Here is a 23,223-nt window from a genome sequence, read left to right on the forward strand (position 1 = left end):
TGCATTTGAGGCTTTCAGGGGGTCTTGTGTGTTAATCAGGGGGGTCTACCCCCCCACCAGAACCCCCTGTATTTCACACAGTGCCCACAAGCCAGGCTATGGTATACATTATGTCCTTAGTAAAAGTGCTGCATGAAAATATGTGTGCATATGGGTGTGTATGTTGTCTTCGTGAGGATCAAAAAATGTATAAACCGCAGGGAGTGAGGATATTTTGGTTAAGTGAGGACATTTGCACTCCTTAAAAATACTTTTTAAGGATGGAAAATTGGTTTTAGGGATGAGTTTGGGCATTTACTTGTCAAGATTAAGGTTACGGTAAGGCACTATTGTATCGTGTCCTCACTAATGATGCTGTACTAGAACGTGTGTGTTTCAGCTGTGTTTACATGTGCATCTGCATGTTCTGTGCTGCATCACTGAGGTCCAGTCTTACAGGTTTACTTTACACGCCCACTCATAAACGGTCACACCTCACCGTGACAAAAACACCCACTGGGTGTGGAAAGTGTCTTATCCTTTAATAATGCTTTTCCTCTGCTTGTGTTTACAGTTCGGTCAGCTGCCAGGAATGAGGAGGTGACAAGAGTCTTTGCTGCTTCAGCTGCAGTCTACTGCTTCAGTGGACAGCAGTCACACACTCTTATAAACTCTCACACACACACACTTAGGATGGCAGGGGAGTGTGTTCCCTGTGAGGGTCCAGACCTGAAGGACATGACTGAGGAGGAGCTGTGGGATCTGATTAACGACAACCGCCACCGGATCTCACTGGGAGTGCGGCCGTGCATCTTGATCCCGTACCTGAGACAGGCTAGAGTTCTGACGGAGATGGACGAGGACGAGATTCTCTCCTGCCACAACCTCAAGAACCGCAGCATGAGAACCAGTGAGATCTGTGATTTCATTTGTTCCCCTTTTCCTGATTTTAGAAACTGTTTGAAGGTCCAGAGTGGAATAATTAGTGACATCTGATGGTGAGACTGCAGATTGCAGCAAATGGCGGGGTCTTTTCCCAGGGAACTATGGTGGCCTTTGCAGACCAGAAAGGATATCAGCGACGTTAGTCATCAAATGATTTTAAAGTATCATTAATTCCTTTACTGAAACACCTCTAAACATAGCCATTACACTTTGCTTGCTGAGTAAGATTCGTCTTAAAAATGCGAAATACATGCTCAGGCTGGTTTGACTGTTTGAGCTAAACACAGCAGCTCAAGATGGTGGACTTTGTTATGACACGACCCAAGTCTGATTCTGCATCTACCAAGTGATTATACACTTTTACAAACATATTTATTGGTAGTCCACTAATAAATGTCACTTTTTTTTTAGCTGTTACAAGCTGGGCTTTAAATAACTTAATGTCCAAGTTTCATGATTTGTCCACTTTTATCGTGTCTGAGTTGCTTACACCGACTGTTGAGAGCTTCAGCCGAGAATCGGATGACATTCCTGCAATTCCTGCAGCTCTAACAACAACTCACTTCACTCCCACTTAGTGACTCTGTCTATCTGTCTGTCTGTTTGTGTGTTTGTGCTTTCACACTTGCCAATATGACCAACAGAGGCCGCCAGTGGTCTGAAGTCTACTATCTCTGATTGCTTTGTTTGGAGTGTTTTGACCTGCTTTTCTCACCAATCTTTACATTTTCTTCCATGTCTTCATGGCATTAGATGATCTCTGTTGATTCAAAGATTGGAGTGCTGCAGGAGTCGGAGCAAAGGAATGACTTTCTCCTCTATTATCTACAGGCTACATGCTGGATCTGCTGAGAACTCAGGGCAGGAACGGTGCTGTGGCTTTGCTGGAAGGTTTGATGATCCACTACCCCAGTCTGTACACGCAGGTCACAGGACAGAAACCGAGCACAGAGCCTTCAAGATTCAGTGGTCAGTGGTTTGAAGTTCTCTCTGTTTTATTTGCTCAATGACCCAAGTTCAGACCTGGAAATATTGTGTTTCATGAGTGATCTTATCATGTCCAGATCATGTTAGTATAGGACACTCTGCATGTGTCACTATCCAATCACAAAAAACACACTTCGAGGTGGCCAAGTTTGAAAGTTTGAAAGGTCATACTTCCTTCTGTCCATATGTGATTGGATCACTGAAGACTGGTTACTCAGAGGTCTAAACGGGGCCTGTGGCTGACTGCCATTGTTCTCGTTGCAGGCTTGATTAAGTACTCCGAGTTGACCGAGTATCTGGTGAGAGCAGTGACGGGTATGCAGAAGGAGCTCCAGGAGGCGCGAGGTGAGGCCAACAGAATGACCACCCGCTGCACCTCCCTCGAGTCAGAGATCCAGCAGATAATGGAGCAGGAGGAGAAGTCCAGATGTCTTCAGTCTGAGACTGAACGCATGCGGAGACACTTGTGTTCTTTGCAGCGCGAGGTCACCAAGCTGAAGGATGAGAAGTGTGACCTGTACATGCGCTACACAGCAGCCATCGAGGATAAATCGGCGACGAACAAACGCCTCCATGACCTCAACCTGCAGGTCAGTGCTGCTACTGTGTCTTCGATCGGGAAACTCTCTAAGTTTGTCCTCCCTAAAACTCAAAGCCCTGGTCTCAGGAGAATGTTTTCCAAATGTCAGTGTTAAATAACTGAAATCTGAGCACTGTACAGTTTTGGGAGGCACCTGCATGTGAACACAGTTTGTGAAAGCAGTTAAATAATGTCCTTTGTGACTGTGTTTGTGTGAGAAAACAGCTCCAGTGACAACATGTCAAGGAGACAATTTGTATGTGAGAGAGGGTGTATAGTATTAGTAAAACCAGGCAGAGAAAGGTAATGGTGCGTTCCATTTACAAAAGAAGTCGGAACTGGAAGTGGCGTCATCTCATTGACAGCAATACGAGACACACTTATCAATGGATCCAAATTGAACTGCTGGAATAAGTTAGCCTTTAGGGTTTTAAAGGTGTAGAGTGTAATTGAAATGAATGAATGTTACAATCAAGCAATTCCCCCGGGAGCTCACGCAATCCTGATTAAGCCTCGCATCAATTCAGTATTCACTCAGCTTCTATCTGCTGATGCCACTCTCAGCTGACATAGGGCGAACGGCAGGGTACATAGAGACAAACAACTTTTTACTCTCCCACCTATGGTCCAATTAGCCTCATCCCCAATTACAGTATGTACGTCTTTGGACTGTGGCAACAATTCATGCTCACATTCACACGCACACTGGACAAGTCCAAAATATGGGTTTATCTGTAAGTTTGTCCGTTTGTTAGCAACTTCCTGTCTACACTTTTTGACAAATTACACAGTTTTTTGTGATGGATGAATTTTGTCACACTTATGTAAGATGCTAACAGATATAAGGATATCTGTTAGCATCTTACATAAGTGTGACAAAATTCATCCATAGGGTTAGGGTAGGGTTAGGTAAACAGGTCTGAGCTTTAAGGGGATTTCAGGTGCTGGTATGTAAAACACAGGTGACAAGTGTTTCAGACTTGCTCTTTTCAGGCTTGGTCCGCTTTCTCTGAGTGCTCGTTGTCTTTTGTGGCGACAGGTGTACCAGCTACAGACCGAGCTTCAGAAAATCCAAATCGAGAATGAGTTCCAGAAGCAGCGCTCTCTCAGGCGAGCCTCTCTTGCTGAGATGCCACACCTGAAAGAGGAAATCCAGAGACTGCGCTGTGAGCTGGACAAAGCAGAGAAAATGGACCCAGTGAGAACATCTTTGTTTTACTAGCATGATTTCTGAAGAACAGTGAACAGTTTTTAGTCACAGTATTTGGACGATTTGAAGAGTCTCTTGTCTGCTGTGTCTTTGTCAGGCTCATCGGGACATCTTGGCCCGGGACCTGGCTGAGGCCATCGACAGTCAAGTGGAGCTGGCAGAGCAGCTACGGCGCTACAGAGAGGAGAATGAACAGCTGCTGGCAGAGAAACAAGGGGTGAGTGTGTCTGTCGCTGTCAAACAGCAATGCAAATCCAGGAAATGATGGAAATACAGATTATTCTACTGCATGGCGTGCATCTTAATTTCAAGCAAATGAATGCAAAGATAACCTGTTGAGATGTGTTGAGTTCTCAACACAATACTAAAAAACACTAATCCACCACCAACTAGTCCCCCTAAATAATGTACCTTATTATAGAGTAAAATGTTAATACAACAGGGGTCTCAAACTGAAATTACCTGGGTGTCTAGTCTGGTCAGTTGGGTCAAGGTCAATGGAAAACAAAGCCCAACTGCTTAGTGGAGGCAGACTTTACAAGCTTAAAATTATACCAATATATTTCATCATGATATTGTGGTTACGATTTATTTGTAAAGATATTTCACAGAATTTCTAAATATATAGTTAAAAAAACATATATAAATAATTAATTATAAGTGGGGGGCTGCATGAAATCGATTGGAGGGCCAAGAGTTTGAGAGTTTGTTTCCCAATCTTTCTATACAGGAGCCAACTTTTTAGTTGTTTTGTGGCAGGATAAAATGTATGGCCATATCTGTAAAACGTATTATAATTTTGTGTTGATAAATTAATAATTAGCATATATACACACATAAATGTTAACCAAAGGGTTGGGACATTTCATGTGTGTTCAATTCTAGAGCATTATGCATTATGTTAAATAATAGTTACTTGTTGTTTAAAATGGGGACGAAAAGTAAGGAAATAACATTTGAAAATAAATTGCAATCAGTGATAACGTCTTCTCGATGCAGGTGTTCACCAGTTCAGTGATTCATGCAGTCATGAATAGATTGATGAATCTATTCGATGACATTGGTGTCATGTGTGTGTTGGTGTTCAGCTGGCAGATCAGAAGGAGTGCCTGAGTCTGCAGATGCAGCAGTTAACTCTGGAGTGTAACATGCAACAGCAGAAGAGCACCATGATCCACGAGCAGATGAATGAGCTGCAGGCAGAGAGAGACCAGGTAAGACATGATAACAGTCTCCTATTCATGTGTTCACACATCTTTGTCTTCAGTCAATAACGTAATAAGTATTTTTTTTAAGACTGCTTTGGAACTGGTCTCCTATTGCAAAGGTTTGTGAAGATTTTCCAGATGAATTCATTCATCCCCAGCTGACATAGGACTAAATGTGGGGTTCACTCCAGACAGGTCACCAGTCCATCACAGGACCACATAGAGTCAAACAACCATTCACTCATGCATGTTTTTGGACTGTGGGATGAAACAGGAGAACCCAGAAAGGCCCTTATTTTGACCAGGTCTTTTTTAAGTTGCCAGATTCCATCCATCCATACCTGCTTATTACCAGCTTATAACCCAATAATACACTAAAATTCACCATATAGAAACCAGGTAAATACCCAGTATTTTTGTTTACACTTATTGGTCTGTATCCAGTAATGTCCAATAAACATTTAACAAGCTTAGTAGCTCCTGGATTAAAACTATCATTTGTAATTCATTGCGGGCCGCCAGAAATGTTTCTGCGGGCCGCCATTGGCCCCCGGGCCGCACTTTGAGAACCAATGATTTAGAGTGTCCAATTTACCTAATCCCCATATTGCATGTTTTTGGACTGTGGGAAGAAGCCAGAGAACCTGGAAAAAACCCACACACACACAGAGAGAACATGCAAAGTTGGCTCAAAGTTGTTCCAACCAGGGCTCGAACCCAGGAACCTGGGTCTACTTTCTGCAAAGGCAAGAGCCCTAACCACTACACCAACTGTGGGCCCAAGTTTCCAGATTCAGCCATTAAAATTATTATTACATATAGAGTCACACACAGGTCTTCAGGTTTTATGTGGACCTATATGTGACGTAGTCTGCTGTAGCCCATCTGCTTCCAGCTTTTAACTTGTTGTGCATCCAGAGAAGGTCCTCTGCTGCACACGTTGGTTGTAATGAGTGGCTATAGCTGTGTTTCTGTCATGGTACAGTATGATTTGGAATGGTAAAACCCTTGGTCAGGCTTGCATTTCGACTGAGAACAGTACCGTTACTTGGTAGGTGTGGTGTGGGCTGTGCCCCATCTTCTTTTCTTCTTCTTCTTAGTGGGAAAGTGCTATTTAAAATGACCTCCACTACCGTTGGACATTTACACTGGTCGCAAAGGGGGTGACCATTCTGCTGACTGTTGTGGGTGGAGCCCTGACAGTAGCATTTTACTCTGGTACCTCAAGGGAAGGGTGCCAAACAATGGAACAGTAGGGGCTGGTTGTTTTTAGTACAATTCCTAATGGAAACCCCAAAAAACAGGTACCATTGACCTTGAGTTCCTTTCAGTCAGACAGAAAAATATGTTTTGTTTTTGTTTTCCACCACCTCCTGGGATGCTGTCAGTCAAGTTCAATGATATTTCCAAGAAGACAATATGAACCTTTTTGGACAAATACTGGATGGAAACACGGCTTATGTGTCATTCTCTGACCTCTGACTTTTTCTCACAAACAAACATGCCATGACCAACGTCACTTTTTATCTATTCTGATGCTCAGTTTTAACTTCAGCAGCTTGCCTTGATCATGTCTACATTGAATTGCTGCCATGTGATGGGCTGATTAGATTAGCAACAAGTGTTCCTAATATAATAAAAGCAAATAGTTCAATAAATAAACAATACAAGATGATCCCAACTGTAGGATATATTTGTTTGTTTTGCTACTTAGTTGTTGATAAACCAACAACTGAGTTAATATTGATTTTTGATGGATTATCGTTGTTTTCATGAGAGTCAGGGTTTTGATTATCAATAGAGGTAGACCGTCTAATCAGGACAATATTTCTCTGCCAATTACTACAAATAACACATTTTTTATCTTCAAATCTCTTGAAGTCATGAAACATCAGGCATAAACTTGGCATAGTATTGTTTACATTAACCAGTGCACTACCAGTTCAATGTTAGCCTCTGTTTTTACCCATAACTGATCACTGAAGTGAGTCGACTGTCAACCTGTTTGACAGATGTGTGATTAACACACAGGCGAACGGAATACCGGCTGGTTCTGCACTGCGGGTTGTTGTGGGTGTGCTCTGTGTAAGATGTGGTGGATGTGCCACAGTGTGTTGTCTACTAAAGATGAATTTTCCCATGTCTGTAGGCATATCAGTCCAGAGATGAGGCCCAGGCCATGATAGCTCGCATCCTGGCAGAGAAGGACACCCTGAGGTGCCAGCTGGTGGAGCTTCAGGAGAAGGTCTTCAGCCTGCAGGCCACACGCCGTCCTCGAAGGCAGCTGCAGCAGCAGCAGCAGAGTTCGGATGTAAGTTCTCACACAAACATCATTGTCATTACAAAACATCATTATTCTATGCACACAGAAATGCATATTCAATGCGCCCCTTGACTAATCTGTTTTGATATGTCAAAGGATACAGAGGTCAACTGGGGAAGTCCGAGGTCCAGCTGTGAAGAGCCCTCATACTCGAACAGACGCAGACTCTGCCGCATGGACGCCATTAATCCCCTGTCACTGAGTTCATGCCAATCAGAGGTGAGTGTGTTTGTGTGAAAGTGAGAGAGAGAGAGAGACACTGTCATTTTATACCCGGGAAAGTCCCAGTAAAGTACCACTCCATTGTAAAGTATAACAGCTTGGCATCTAGTGCTGTTAGGCTACCACATAACAGGTTATTAATCTGAGTTTACCGATTAGATAAAGTTACAGCTGCCAGTGTTTGGCCTGGATAAACACTTTCCATGTTCCACGTCTGCGGAGAACATTTCTGCATGAGCGTTCATGGCTGTGGTTCATTCATTCATTCACACATACATGCATTCCAGTGCCTGCATACTCACTCTCATATTCCATTCCAGTGATTTATTGTGTTTGGTGCCCTAATTTGGATCTAATTGTCATAGACCATTTATCACATCCCCATTTAAAAGAACAGACGTCACTTGCAACCAGGCTCCTATTGGACATTACCAGCTGTCAATCACACCGGTGTCCACGCACATGTGCCGCCTCTTTTCTTTTAAATGGGGATGCGATTTACACGTGTTCCATTGAAGAAGAGCGACTCCTTGGGAAAATGACATCAAGTAACTCATTTTCCCATTGACTATTTTGCAACAATGGAGTCACCCCATGGTGGGTATTCTATAAAAAACTGTACGTCCACTTTTTATTTATCGCTGGGTCTATGGTCCTTTTATTCTTTAAGTGAGGGGTTTTATATGTGGGAACCAGTAAATATCCATGCTCAACATGTTCTCTTAGCAATCTACTCTTAGCATTGATATTTTGGCAACATATAAAATGAATATTTTAGCCTAATCATTTAGGGGGAAAATGCAGTAAAAAGTTGTAGGCACAGTGCCTACAAAAATACACCCTGTCGGCGCTCCTGAGTCAGACAGTGAGTGTTGTAACCAGTGATAGCGTCTATGGATCACGCCCAAAATGTAATCACTTGTTCCTGGTCCCATTGCAGACATTTCCTGAAAATGTCATCCAGTTCCGTCTGTGACTTTTCGAGTTTGTGTTGCTAACTAACAGACAGACAAACAAACAAACAAAAAAACAAACAAACAAACAAACAGACTCCGGCGAAAACACGATCACCTTGGTGGAGGTAATGATTGAGTTGAAAGTGATTTTTTTTTGTTATATGGAGCAAAGAAACCTGAAGATATTCACATTTAAGAAGCTGAAAAATCACTTTAATTATTAACAAAAACCCACTGTCACCACTACTGTGTCTGCAAAATATGAAGCGACCACCTCCAGCTGCAGTTATCTTAGTTCAGCTTTAAGAATTGGAATGAGGAAAACAACTTGTCTCTGTCCAAAGGTCCATCCAGCAACAGATTTACAGTTTACTAATTAACAGTTTCTTGTTCTGCGGTCTAAAAATAGTAGCTATCCTTAATAATGAACGATTGAATACACGCATAGTTGACTGTGACTGTGACATCACAACTTTCTCAACTTTCTTTAGAAGGTAAATACAAACAGGAAATTCAGTGTTATTGGGGCTGTTTCACTGTTCTCAGTGCAACTCTAATCAGACCAGATGCTGATACTGTGTAGAGAGTGATACTTCTCTGCACATCTGTCTCTCATCAGTCTTTTACTCAAGAGCCAAAAACAAACATTGGTCTATTTACAAGTTTGGCGTCTCTTGTTGGAAAAGTGTTCCAACGTTTGAGTGTTTTGGGTGAATTTTTATTTTCCATAAAACTGGACGTGGCACCAGAATCTAATCATTTTTAATGATGGTACCCTGCCCTAGATTTTATATGCATCTTAACAATTATATTTATGTATATATATATGTGTGTGTGTGTGTGTGTGTATATCGGTAAAAGAATCACACATTGGCTTACACCGCTCTACTGTAGCCACTCCCCCTTTCACTCACACAGCACTGTGGGCTACCTGAGAGGATCAGCGGGCCTTTTGGCAGAATTGAATCCGTGGGTAAAAAGTTAAGTGAGTGCAAGATGTGTGGGTGATTATTATGTCTGAATTCAACAATAAAGACTCCCTGAATGAGCCAGCGGATTTTGCAACAACACCCCAAGAAACAAAGGTATATGCAGTGGCTATTCAAAACTATGTAAAACAAGATGTCTCTCGAATTGTACTCTGCACAATGACAACACAGTTGAAACTAATGTAAATCTAATCGAAACTAAACTCCTGCTACCTGTACACAGATACCCAAAAACATGTCGTCTAATATCACAAATAAATAAAAATGTCCCTGAACTTTTGCTGTGTAATAGTAACAATTACCAAAAACACACACAAAAACCACATTTTGCACGGGCACTGCACTAGTTTTTTATTACATTTTAAAGGCGATGCTTTAGTCGTGGTTCTAACTTTTTTTGTTTTGTCTGTGTAGAGTGAAGACGGTGTGGTGAGTAGTAGCATCCGGTCCCGAAATGCAGAGCCACCAAGTCCAGAATCTCTCCGCAGAAGAGCGGAATCTCTGCATGAAGGCAGCAGGTGTGTGCGTGTATTCTTGTATTTGTTACCTAGTTGGGATATTTTGTGTCAATTACACTGACCTTGTCAGGACCAGTTGTCCTCATTGAGACCAAAACCTGCTTCTAATGAGGCAGAACGTCATTTCTGAGGAAATTCTAGCTGGGTGATTAACTAGTTACTAGGTATAATGCTTTGTGTAGGCAGTCTTAATGAATGGAAAACAATGAAACATCCCACAATGAAGAGGTGCACTTTACAATCAGCCACCTGGAACCATGGTTTCAAGGTATTCTGCTCTCCATTCCTTTGTGTTGCAATAACAGTTTAACAAGTTTCAGGTGGACTTCAGGAAATGACAAATTAGTGAGAAGACTAAACAAAGGCAGAATAATAATAATGACAACAATTGAAAAAAAATCACACTGCAGCTTTAAAATCGAAAAAACAAGGTTTTAGATAAATGACTTAACTTTTTTACTTTTTTTAATTTGTGTAAATGTATCTCTCTTTTTTCTCTTGTAGTTTGGAAACAACAGAGACTGATTCTTTATCAGACGACTTTGTCTTCCTCCCACATGGTGTGTATAGAAACCATGTGAACTCCTCTCTCGCTCTCTCTCTCTCTCTCTCTCTCTCTCTCTCTCTCTCTCTCTCTCTCTCTCTCTCTCTCTCTCTGTGTGTGTGTGTGTGTGTGTGTGTGTGTGTGTGTGTGTGTGTGTGTGTGTGTGTGTGTTTGTGTGTTTGTGTGTGTGTGTGTGTGTGTGTGTGTGTGTGTGTGTGTGTGTGTGTGTGTGTGTTTGGGTAGTTTGCTCTTGTTTGGCATGACGTTCATTCCTTTTCATGTCTTTTGTTCAGTGCTGGATTTTTGCCACAGCTTGAAGTGACACATTAACTCTGGCACATTTTAATTTCCGGGGTAAACAACCTTGCCAAACCATTTAACAGGCTCTCTTTTGTTTAGTGGGGACTGAAGACATGCAGACACCCAGGCTGGTCTATTGTAAAGAATCCACATCAGACAGGTGAGGCATGTTAGCAGGACAGCTATCCTGGACTGTAAATCACGTCACCCGTTTTTTTTCCTTGTCTTTTTTTGTGATAAACAAAAAGGTTTTAATCCCTATCAGTTGAAAGAAAAACAGTGAAAAAACACTCATAATGACAGCGAAAATGGAGCAAAATACACTAAGTGAACTGCTCATTGTGCAAAATGGCTCATTTCGTTACATATCTGCAGCATTTCGACTCATATCTCTTGCATTGTTTATCCAAACACCGCCAAAGTTGGCACTTACTGTAACTCTAAACTGGTTCAGAAGTCAGCCGCTATTATCATCTCACGAACCCCCTCCATCATCACATCACACCTGTCCTACAGCAGCTCCACTGGCTCCCCATCACACATCGCATCAGTTACAAAATACTGCTCCTCACTTTCAAAGCCAATCCACAACCTTTCACCTCCATACCTTTATGATCTCCTCCATATTTCCACTCCTGCCCTCACCCACCCTTCATCCTCTTCTCTCACCAGCCTGTCAAAAACCACACCACCTCCTTTCCTGCTGCGTTCCCGCCCAAAGGCTATCCGCATCAGTGGCCGTGTTCTAAGCATCTCCTTCCAGGGGGAGGCGCTATTGAGCCAGCTGGCAGTGGTTGGGGGAAACAAGACGGGAGTGTTTGTACACCAGGTGACAGAGGGGAGCATGGCACATACTGTCGGGATAAGTCCAGGAGCACAGATCGTGGAGGTGCAGTACATGCAGCTGTGGGTAAACATTTCTTCTGCGCTGTTGCGATCGTTTTTCCCTCATCATCCTGTTTCCCTGCAGGTGAAATATGAGCAGAACCAGAAGGCTCTGAGGATGGTGCTGGAGGATTCCACTTTGGAAGAAGCTATGTGGGCTCTTGGCCAAGTTACAGGCCTCTGCACTCTCTCCCTGCGCCCCAGGCAAGATGGTATGTCCCACCCCATATACTTGCAGGAAAACTGTCTTTAGTGGCCAAGATAGTTTTTCCTCATCAGAAATATGTTTTGTGCTGAATAAGTAGAGATGTTCCACTCCACATTTACCCATTCCTTCACTTACCCTTCCCTTTTCTAAGCTTGTTAGGGAACTACGGTGGCCTTTGTATACCAGAAAGGATGTCATTCTTCTTTGTTTCTGGAGTAATCTTCAGCTTGGTTTATCTGCTCAGGCTGCTGTGGCGCAGGATGGTAGCCTCCAAAAAGCAGGCTGTACTTATAAAAGGCTTATTTTAGAATAGGCACATTATACCCTATTTCAGTTAACGTAGTTCCTTGGTGTCCTAATGAACATGTCTGTGACATGCTTTGGTCAAAATACCTTAAGGATGAAGCACCACAGCAGTTCAATTACCCTGCTGAAACAGCACCTTTCAGAGCGGTCAATTTTGAGTGCCTGTCTCTTTAAATGCAAATGAGACACAGGAAACTACGTCAGCGTCACTGAGGCTCCGGCAGCTAACAGCAGTTCAAATGAAAAGCGATCATTTGCCGACTCTCGCCGGCACATTGTCGTCATATATAAAATGTATCCACTGGACACATCAATCCTCCGAGGATGGAAGTTTGTGTAGAACTCTGCACTGTACTCCAAGAACAGAACATTTCGTTGACTTACGCTCTTCCGGATACTTTGCTCTGCACTCTCGTGTTTTTTAGGGACAAAGCGGAGCTCCGCAAGGCTTCTGGTGCATTGATGTCAAGGTTCATTGATAGCTTGGAGGGTGGTCATACAACAATTCAACTACAAGTTGGGCCAAAAATGATGGCCCAGAGTACCAGATTGACTTTTTGGCAGGGCTGGGCCGTGTGACAACAATTCCAGGAATGTCTTATTGTGACGTAACAATGAATGCTGAATTCAACATCGCGTGTTTTATCTCCTGTACTTTATCTCCTGGACCACAAAAACATGAGTGAGTCATCTTTTTTCACACTTTGCCTACTCATAGGGCCTCCAGAGTCTCAAATATAAGTATTAAAATGATTATAAAGTTGATTTTGCATAATATGTCTCCTTTAAGGCTACAAGGAACAGAGCATATTATTTTAAACTAATAGGTGGTATATTTATTTTCTGCCTATAATCCTTACTAAATGTTATACAATGCAAATACAAATGTATAGAATAGGCTGTAGGAGACTGCAGACCTTGGATGTGGAGTTAGCTGAAGTCTGAAACTGTGTCATGAAATGAATGGACATTGGACGGGACAAGATAAGAGAAGCAAACATAAACCAAGGATGACGGAGGATGAAGTCATGCAGCTTCTTTCCATGACTTGATTTAGTCATGTGTTGACTGACAGCAGAGTATTGAAGGAATAAGTGAAGGAGTAATCTCCTGCAGCTTCAAACAGGGCAGAAACATATTTTATGTGTTTGCAAAGCACTGGGGAGCTAATAAAACACATGCTGGTGGTGTACATAATGTTTCTAGGCCCTTTTATTTTCGTTCTGTGCCATATTTTATTTACTTCTCGACAGATTACATCATATGCTTCCAATGTGCTGTTCAAACCACAACGTCACTCCATAATGTTGCTCTGGTGGTTTTAATTAAGGGCCCAAACACACGAGAATGGGTTTAGAAGGCTCTGCAAACATTATTTGATGTATTGGCTTTTTATCCACACAGAACTGGCGTTTTTGGGAGCCCCAAAAATGGGAAACGGGTGAAAAATGAGTAAAAAACCAACAAACAAAAAACCTCAAAACGACACAACCAATATGCAACTTTGGGAAAATAATGACATGATATAGCCGCACCTCTCTAACCCTAAACCTTGCTGCACTACATTGTCCCCCTTGTAGTATACTAGTTAGTTAGTTTATTGTTCCCTTGGGGAAATTCACTTTCACAGGTTCTATACATTTGCATATCTCACTTTGTGAAGTCACAGCAGAAAACATATAGGACATCAAAAATACATTACACATATGGTTTGGTTTTGTTTAAAGCTTCCACAGAGTGGTCCTATACAGTATATACATTATATGTGAGTTATGGAGGTCAATTAACTTACTTTATGGTCAAAAACCTCCTAATTGCTGCAAACCAGCTGATCTAAATCTCTCCTCACTGAAGCTCTCGTCAGCCTCGCTGATTCAAACTGAAATCTTACCCCCAGAAGACAGACTGTGTTATGATTGGCCAGCCAATGAGAGCTTTCAACTGTCTGGTGATTGGCCAGGTACCTGGAAGTGACGTAATTAGCACATCAGCTCTCAGCAGCGCAGCTCCCCCCTCTGGAACAGTGGATGCACTGCTACTCATTATCAAAACATTGTTTTAACAATGTTTAAAAATAGCTTCTTCACGACTCCCTGCCGCAGTCCCTTTTATGACTTTGACCCGGCGTCAGACACAGAGTCAGAAGACACTGTCTCGCCCGTGAAACACCTCCACAACGGACGTTATTCTTCTTCTTCTGCGGTTCAATGTACGCAACCGGATGTGCCCGGACTAGTGCCCGGAGCAGGAGGATCTGCTGTTCAGGAGAAGTGATCTTTACGTAACGATTCCAGGCTTTGTCAGACCGCTTGCAGAGCTTGAGAATACAATAAAACCCAGTGTTCTCAGCAGCGGCTGAACTGTTTGTTCCAAAGTTTTAGGGCTTCATAAACGAGGTAATGGCGCAGATAAACAGAGTTAATTGGAACTTCCGGTCTATGGGCGCTTTAAGGTGTAGATGGCTGAAGTTGTTAGGCTTCTGCTGAAGCGGGCTTTATTGCATTTCATTTTTGACACTTTTGAAATGATGGTTGAGTGGGTGTGTGGGGTCCTGTGACATTGCCTGTAAGATGTATGTGATTGTCTCACTGGTTTGCTCTTGTAGGTTTGAAGTTTGTAGTTTTTTTTTACAGTGAGCATGTTAAGGTGAGGCAATATTATTGCTTGAATACAGTAACAGAAACATAATTTAAAGCCATTTTGGGATGTTCATTTATGTGGGTGAAGACATTTTTTGAAGTCTAGAAAACCTTTCAAGAACGAAAAAGGAAGGATATTGCATATGAAAAGTTCTGTTTCTGTGTTATGTCACAGATTACGAGGCGTTGCTGCAGCAGCTGCATAACACTGAGATATCGTCGGGAGATTCCTTCTACGTACGCGTCAACTTGTCTCTGCCTGCTGGTCCCAACGCCAATCTGGCTGTTTCCTGCAACGACATCCTGCACGTGACCAACACACGACCCGGCAGCACTGAGGACTCGTGGTACGCCAGCCAGGTTCATCCCTGCCGACTACTCGACCTTCAGAGCGGAACTGTACCCAACTATAACAGGTGAGCAGGAATATACTGGAGGGGACAACTCAGGTCCTTAAAGGTCCAGTGTGTAAAAATGTGTTAACAAATGGACTCGAAGAATGGCAACACTCTTTCACAGCTCTCTACTCTCCCACTCTTTCTGCCATTTCCTACTTCTGTGTTTATGCATTGGGTTCATTTCAGTAGTGTAATAATCTTCCTCTTATGAGACTGTGGGGGCCTTAAGCTAGGTTTAAGCCTTGTTTATAGTCGCGCTCAACTCAATAATGTAGCACTGTAACGACCTTAACTTACACTATTCCACCACTACCACCTCCACCATCCTGTGCAATTGTCAGAATTATTTACAAGTATTTATATTTACGCTGCAACGTGCAATATCTCTCTTGCCGTCATCCATTGTATATAAATGTCCATAACTTTTTCTGTACATTATGCACATACCCTATAGTGCTTTTTTCTGTTTTACCTGTCTTTTATCCCTTGCTTGTTTTTGTGTTGTCTAATTTTGCTGTCTGCACACTTCTGTGTTCACCTATTACATAAAGTTTATCTTATCTCTTCAAAATGCAAAATGCACATCCTTTCATGCTACTGTACAAACATGGCAGCAAAATATGGTGACTTGTGTAAAGCAGGGCCCTCACCTTAATATGATTTATTAAGGTGATGTAATAGATGCTTTTTAGATGAATTAAAGATGTTTCATTACTGCAACTAAATGTAAGACACTGGACCTTTTAAAAGTAAAAGAACACTACAGGGTTTGAACTTGATTTTGTTTTTTTGTCACAGAGCACAGGGACTCCTGATTCAAGCAATTGAAAACATGAGTTTTCCAACAAAGAAATCTCGCAAGGTGAGAATCAATTAATTCAAACATGTCCAAAAATATGTTGTCTACTTTTAACACTTCGTTTTTGGAATGTTCCTGTTTTCTTTTTCAGGCCGGGCGTTTGGTCACCGAGACTAAAGAGAAGACAGTGAGGATTGTGAGCACTGTGCACCAGGGCAGAAATCCACTGTGGGTCAGTGTGGAAGATGAAAAGTCAGGTATGATATCCTGCAGTGGTCAGGGGTGGGTTTTGATAAGATTTTTCTGATAACTTGACTGCTTATTGATAGTGAATACTGAATTTCAACACAAATCTGTAGCACCAATCACAAGCACCACATCACATATGTACACTTTCTGTTTTATTCACACTTCAGTTTGTTCCTAAAGAGCCCCAGATGTGACATGGGGAAAAATACTGTATTTCATGGTCACAAAATATTAATTTGTATGCATGAAATGGTAATTTGTGGTCACTAAATAGTAATTAATGCGTGGGAAATAGTCATTTGTGGCCAGAAATATTAATTAATGCATACAAAATAGTAGTTTGTTGCCACAAAATTCATTTGTGTGCACAAAATAAACTTCAAGTCTATATTCTTTTAGAATATATATATTTATATGTATATATATATATATATATATATATATATATATATGTATACATATTTATACCTGCTGTATTTTCCAGATGTCTTATATAAAGACAATGAGAAATAATTATATATGGTCATTATAGCATTATGCTACATCATCTACAGTAGTTACATTGTGGTGTCATCATTACTGTATTTCCAGACCCATGTCTGGGCCTCTGTTACAGTTTTTTTGCTTACGTTGTGTATTCTTTGCCCTGAAGTTGACACCACTGCACCCAAAAGTTGCGTAACCCTCATGCCGTACACCTTGGTCACTCCTCGCTACCCGCCCGTCTGCAGACCCGTCCTGTTGCTGCCCACCGTGCTGGGACGCATCCTGGACAAAAAGCTGGCAGAGTGGCAGGGCTTTCAGCTCTGTGAGCCCGGTGAGAGATATGAGGAGCATATGCTACACGAAAACAAACAAACCAAAAAAAAAAACACATTATATAATTACACATAACCTATTGATGGTAACTGTGGTGAAAGATAAGACTTGTTTGACTTCCCCTAACCAACAGATCTCCTGTGTTATTTGAAACATGGTTTATGTAATCTCATGTCTCATTTCACGTTGTGAGTTTTACAGGCTTGGTCAACAGCCGGTCTCACACTGTACACGACATGTTTCAGTGTTTTATGGCTTTGTGTGTTGCTGTAAACCAGGAAGGAAATACATGATGTGAATAAATAGAAATAAATGGCAATAGAGAAAGTAAATATCTTTAAATCCAGCATTTCCTGATAGGATAATTTACGTTAAAAATCTTTTCTGTTGGAAGATTTGGACAATTAGTTTAGTACGATAATGAACAGGGAGTGAGATGACTTTGATACTGTGCCGTGCCGTGGTTATGCAAACTGAGATATTCATGACCTTACTTTATCATCTGTTCTGTTCACTCACTGTCTGTTTTTCTCCTCCCCTCCCCTCCTGCAGAGATGCTGAGCTCCTGCGAGCACGCAGCACAACTCCAGAGGTCTGAGATCCTGGAGGAGAGCGAGCAAGGAACAAACTGCTGCTACACCCTGCAGGGTGTCGAGAAAGTCATGAAGAAGGTCAGAACAACAACACGAAATGAGAACTTCTGTTTGCACAGAATCTGCGCTAAGTGTCCGGTTCGGACATGATGTTATCATCGATACCCAATGATTCCATCATACACAGAGAGAGTCAAGTGTCACTGCTCACACCTGGTATTAAAATGAGTCCTGGATGCATCATCTGTGGCCACATGAGGTTGGATCTGTCTTCCCCTGCCCTTCATTCAAATACACAATGATGTCTATTATTTATCCATCCATCCATTTTCTACTACTTTATCCTCCATTTGGTGGGAGGAGGAGCTAATCATAAGGTGAATGTTGGGGTACACTCTGGACATTGCAGGCCCAACATGCAGCGATCAGTTTAGTGTTTCCATCCATCCATTATCTACCACTTATCCTCCACTGGAGGGTCGCGGGGGGTGCTGTGCCTATCTCAGCTGACATAGGGCGATAGGCAGGGTACAACCTGGACAGTTTGCCAGTCCATCGCAGGGCCACACATAGAGACAAACAACCATTCACTCTCACATCTATGGTCAATTTAGAGTGACCAATTCACCTAATCCCCATATCGCATGTTTTTGGACTGTGGGAGGAAGCCGGAGAACCTGGAGAAAACTCACGCACACACAGGGAGAACATACAAACTCCTTGCAGTAAGGACCTTGTTTCAACCAGGTCTTCTTGCTGCAAAGGCGAGAGTGCAAACCACTACCCCAACCGTGTAGTAGTGTAACCATGGGGCCCTGTTTAATGTTTCCATTTAATCTAATGCCCAATTTGCATGTCTTTGGACTGTGGGAGGAAGCAGAAGAATGCAGACAGAAAGGCCTATGGTCGAACTGGATTTGAACAGAATACTTTCTTTCTCTGTGCCAGGACCTCGACCGGAAGTTTCAATTAACGCTGTTTTTTAGTGGTTATCTGCGTCCTTACCTCGTTTACAAAGCCCTGAAGGTTGTAAAATAACAGTTCAGCCACTGCTGAGAACGCTGTGTTTTATTGTAATCTCGGGCTCAGCGAGATCTCTGAAAAAACCCGGTCCGGTTACGTAAACAACGGTTCTCCTGAACAGCAGACCCTCCCTGCTCCGGGCACTAGTCCGGGCACATCCGGTTGCGTACATTGAACCGCAGAAGAAGAATAACGTCCGTTGTGGAGGTGTTTCACGAGCGACAGTGTCTTCTGACTCTGGGTCTGACTCCGGGTCAAAGTCATAAAAGGGACTGCGGCGGGAGTCGTGAAGAAGCTATTTTTAACACTGTTAAAACAATGTTTTGATAATGAGTAGCACTTAAAGTATTACTTCCGGGTATTGGCCAATCACAAGACAGTTGGGAAGGCTCTAAGCTGGCTGGCCAATCACAGCATACTCTGTCTTCTAGGTGTGAGAGTTCAGTCTGAAATATCGCGGCTGAGGAACAGCATTAGATTTACAGCATTCTTTTACAAAACTAGGAGGTTTTTGACCATAAAAAGAAGTTAATATATGTAAGTAGACCTCCATAACTAACATGTGCAACAGGATCACTCTATGTGAACTTTAAGGAATCTAACGATACCGATGTCAATGTGTTTATGTGTGGTCTGCACGAGGTCATAGAGAAAGAGAAAAGCACCAGGGGAAGCTCGAAAAACAAAATGTAAACGAAAAACAAATGATGGAACTGCAGCAGGTCAGAGGACATCAGCCGAGGAGGCTGTCTTCCTCATTTACCTGATTGTCCCGCCCCCTTGTAGTTATGGGCTGGAGGATGTAAACGCACCGGAATGTTGCTGTCCAGAAATGTCCTGACCCAGAGAAAAACAAAGAGAAAACAGTGAACACCAGCAGAGGGCAGCATCTGTGAAGATAAACGCATCAATCTAATCGATACAGTGGGATCATTTTAGAAAAATACTACATACTCTCTCTCTATATAAATATATATGCACAGTTATTGACTTACTTTGAGTTTTTAAGTATTTGTGTTACATTTCACTGCAAAGTTGTGCTCTTCACTCCTGCAGGGAATCCACTGTGTGCTGCCTCTGGGTCTGGACTGTGTGCGACGGCTGCACCGCGCCGACATCTTCCCTATCATCGTCTTCATCGGCCAGTCGACACGAAGCACCCGCAAACTAAGGTGAACTTTAAGCAAGTGACACATTCACAGTCGAGATAGTCATAAGACACAGGAATGTGTGAATCTCACTGACACAGTTTCAACAGATACTTTCTGCTCTTTGTCTGACGCATTTTCCACTGAGAAGTCACAAAGTAGATGCAAACACACGTGTTGTACTTTATCTTATTCTGTCAGGAAAAATAGTTTTGCCCTCATAGAAATGAATGGATTTCACACAGTCGTAGATTGTCATTGTCAGACATTTACATTGTTCGTGTAATTCATTAATTATTCTTCCATGTTAGGCTGCAACTAGTTGCTTTTTTCATTCTCCTGGTTATTTTTTGATGAATCAAATGTTTCCACGAACAAAACTTCTTATGACTCAATGTTATTTTCAAACACAAAATTCATACAAAACGCTTCACAGATAAAACAGACGAGACATCAACTTATTAGTAGAAGTAATAAAATCGCTGGTTTTAAAAGGAACATGTCGAATCTCTCAGTTTAGAGTCATGAACGAGCAAAGACACCAAGAAATATTCATATTTTCGAGGCTAAAATCAGATCATTTTAATTTGATTCAATAAATCAAACTGATCTCTTTTTTTTTCAATAGCTTATCTTCCGTCTTTAAATTAAAAAACACCCTTTATTAAATAACCTTAAGTGCAGTAAATCCCCATCATACTAATGTGTCTTTGTTTTATTATATTTTCATGAAAATATGTCAGTATGATGATAAACATCTTGGATTAATTTAAAGCCTAAATCGAGAAGGTTTCCCTCGAAAGGAAAAACAGCTGCTTGTTTTAAAGGGAAACTGCAATTAAATACTGCAGAGTGTGAAATTCCCCCTTCTTCTTTTATTATTATTATTATTATTATTATTATTCATATGAATAATAATAATATTAACAATAATCATTTCTGGCAGGCTGTACTCTGAGAGGTGTAATGCTGCCCTCCACAGTTTGAGGTTCTTAATCACAGTTCAATGTTTTGAATTGTTCCTCAATCTCCTCAGTCTGACCCCATCCTCCCAATCCCCTGTGTTTGTATCTTTAAAGTTATTAATTTACCTTATATTGACTTTATTGTTACATTGGGGTTGGAGTTGAACTTGAATCATGATGTCTCCTGCACATGGGAGTACCTTATCCACAGCTACTCTACTCCCATACATGCATTGTTACATGCATATGTCACACTGGTCAGATTGCGTCTCATTTCATCATACAGCCACTGTCACTGGGATAACTGGTTAAACCGACTCTGCTGTGAGAATTTCCCCTCTATGATTGTTATGTAGAATTCTATCGAGAGAAAAACCTGTTCTGTCAGATTCTCAAACACTTTCGACGTTCAATCTACATAAATAAGGGTTCCAAAAAGCGTCCTTCTACAAGGGCTGAGATTCTACCCAGAACCTTTTGCTTCTGAAAGGGTTTTCAAGGGTTCTTGGTAACACTAATGGTTCCAGTAAGAACCCTTTAAAACCCCTTTGCTGAATAAAGGGTTTTAAAAGGGTTCTTGGTGGAACCCTCCAGAAGGGCTCCAGATGGAACCTTTATAAAAAGGTTCTACCTGGAGCCTGGTTCTCCTATGAGGACAAGCCGAAGAACCTTACATGGTTCTACTTAGCACTTTTATTTCTAAGAGTGTAATGACTCTGGAGCTTTCAGTTACATGAAAGAGCGTAAATCAAACTTTATATACGGCACTTTTCATACAAGCGCTTCACAGGATACAAATATAATCCCAACAACTGTTTCAGCCGTCTCAGCTCAAAGTTAGCTTGGCTCGTTTTTATGTTCAAAAACAAAATATTGTAATAAATGTTGCCTTTTTTGTGACTTCTGCACAATAGGCTACGTGCACAATATAACTTCCGTCTAGCAACCATGGCTTCTGGTACGCTGGGCTGCTTCCGGTATATTGTGTTGTCATTGTGATTTCCCAGAGATGCTAGTGAAGTGCTAAGTCGTAGAGTCAATTTTATTCATAATTTTCGGATACAAAAGCGTGTAAGAGTGCAGACCGCGAACAGCAAATGCGGCGCTCAGTCTTGTGACTTGTGCTTATTAATAACTTATATAGCGGTAAGAATTTTAAAAAGCAGAAACGTTTAATTTGAGGACGAGAACCTATAAACTCGGATGTCCTCATCCCGCCGTACCCGTATCCGGCTCGCACACACACATGCACCGGAAACCTGTGGAAGTTTTTCGTACAATTGTACCGAGACAAATTTGTACAAAGAGGTACACAACAATGTAGGGCTGCAGTTCTGACTTTTTAATAACCGTCCGACGATAACCGTCTCTCTTGTATCCGAAATCCGCTAATTTTATGAATAAAATTGACTCTACGACTTTGCAATTCTAACGTCTCTGGGAAATCACAAAAACAACAAGATCTACCGGAAGCCACGGTTGCTAGGCGGAAGTTCTATTGTGCACCTATTATCACTATTTCCAGGTGTTGTTGTTTTTAAAATGCGATATAAAATGAATCATAACTTTGACTCGACAACACATAAGAAGAAGAAAGTACTGATCAATTATGTGAACAAATCTTTAGTGCTTTGCTCGTCGCTAGTTTGTGTGTTTGTGTCGAGTATATGTAGACGTCATGGCAGTTTTGTGTAGTCGTGCTATGGTGACTCCGCCCACGTTGAGGAGTTACTATAGTAATGGAGTCGGTCGAGCCATGAGGAAAAAGCGCCATAAAGGATAGAATCAAATAATAAAAGTGTAAATTCATTGGGAGTAATCAGTCATTGATGACTTCTCGTGTTTGTCTTCCAGGTCAAAGCTGCACCGTCACAGCCAATCAGAGGAGCAGCTGCTGGCGTGTTCCAGGAGCGAGGAGCCGCTGCTGGACAAGCTGCCGTGTCTGTACCACAGGGTCGCTCCTGACTCGTGGTGTGACCAGGCCTCGCTGCTGACCCACTTACGCACCATCATCTGGGAGGAGCAGAAGAAGATCGTGTGGGTGGAGCCTGACCTTTGGTGAATGTGAGAAAACAGGAACATACGCAACCTCTTCAAGGGCTATTATTAAAAATACTGATAATATATACATGATAGCAAATTTTTACAAGAGACGTCTTTGTAAACATGAGTATGTATCTGTGATACGTATAGTAACTGGGTAAATAAAGGACTCTATATACATATAAATACATTTAAAAGGTGCATGAAGCTGTAATTAACTCGACTCAAACTGAGACTCAACTCTGATTTGAGGCTTTCATGCAAACACGTGCTAAAGTCTTTTTTATTAAACTACAATCAGAAAATACAGGAAATATGTACATTAAACTAACTATGAGTTAGAAAATCCTTAACATAACTTAATTCTTTAATCTCACAGTTGTAATG

The 23,223-nt window shown here is 41.8% G+C and overlaps 1 protein-coding gene across 1 annotated transcript; it reads left to right on the forward strand.

Moving 5' to 3' along the window:
- Positions 1-672: 672 nt before the first annotated feature.
- Positions 673-22,855, forward strand: card14 (caspase recruitment domain family, member 14; the record flags this gene model as incomplete). The annotated part of the gene is made up of 20 exons (XM_083906048.1): positions 673-889; positions 1,756-1,893; positions 2,176-2,501; positions 3,531-3,689; positions 3,799-3,918; positions 4,790-4,915; positions 7,059-7,220; positions 7,329-7,451; positions 9,814-9,917; positions 10,422-10,477; positions 10,861-10,921; positions 11,434-11,650; positions 11,732-11,858; positions 14,975-15,215; positions 15,996-16,059; positions 16,148-16,253; positions 16,898-17,062; positions 17,617-17,735; positions 19,737-19,852; positions 22,648-22,855. 20 exons carry the CDS (start codon positions 673-675, stop codon positions 22,853-22,855), a joined length of 2,955 nt encoding a protein of 984 aa, XP_083762174.1.
- Between the last annotated feature and the right edge of the window lie 368 nt (positions 22,856-23,223).

The sequence above is a fragment of the Microchirus variegatus genome (assembly GCF_963457635.1).
Source record: "Microchirus variegatus genome assembly, chromosome: 19".
Lineage (NCBI taxonomy): Eukaryota > Metazoa > Chordata > Actinopteri > Pleuronectiformes > Soleidae > Microchirus > Microchirus variegatus.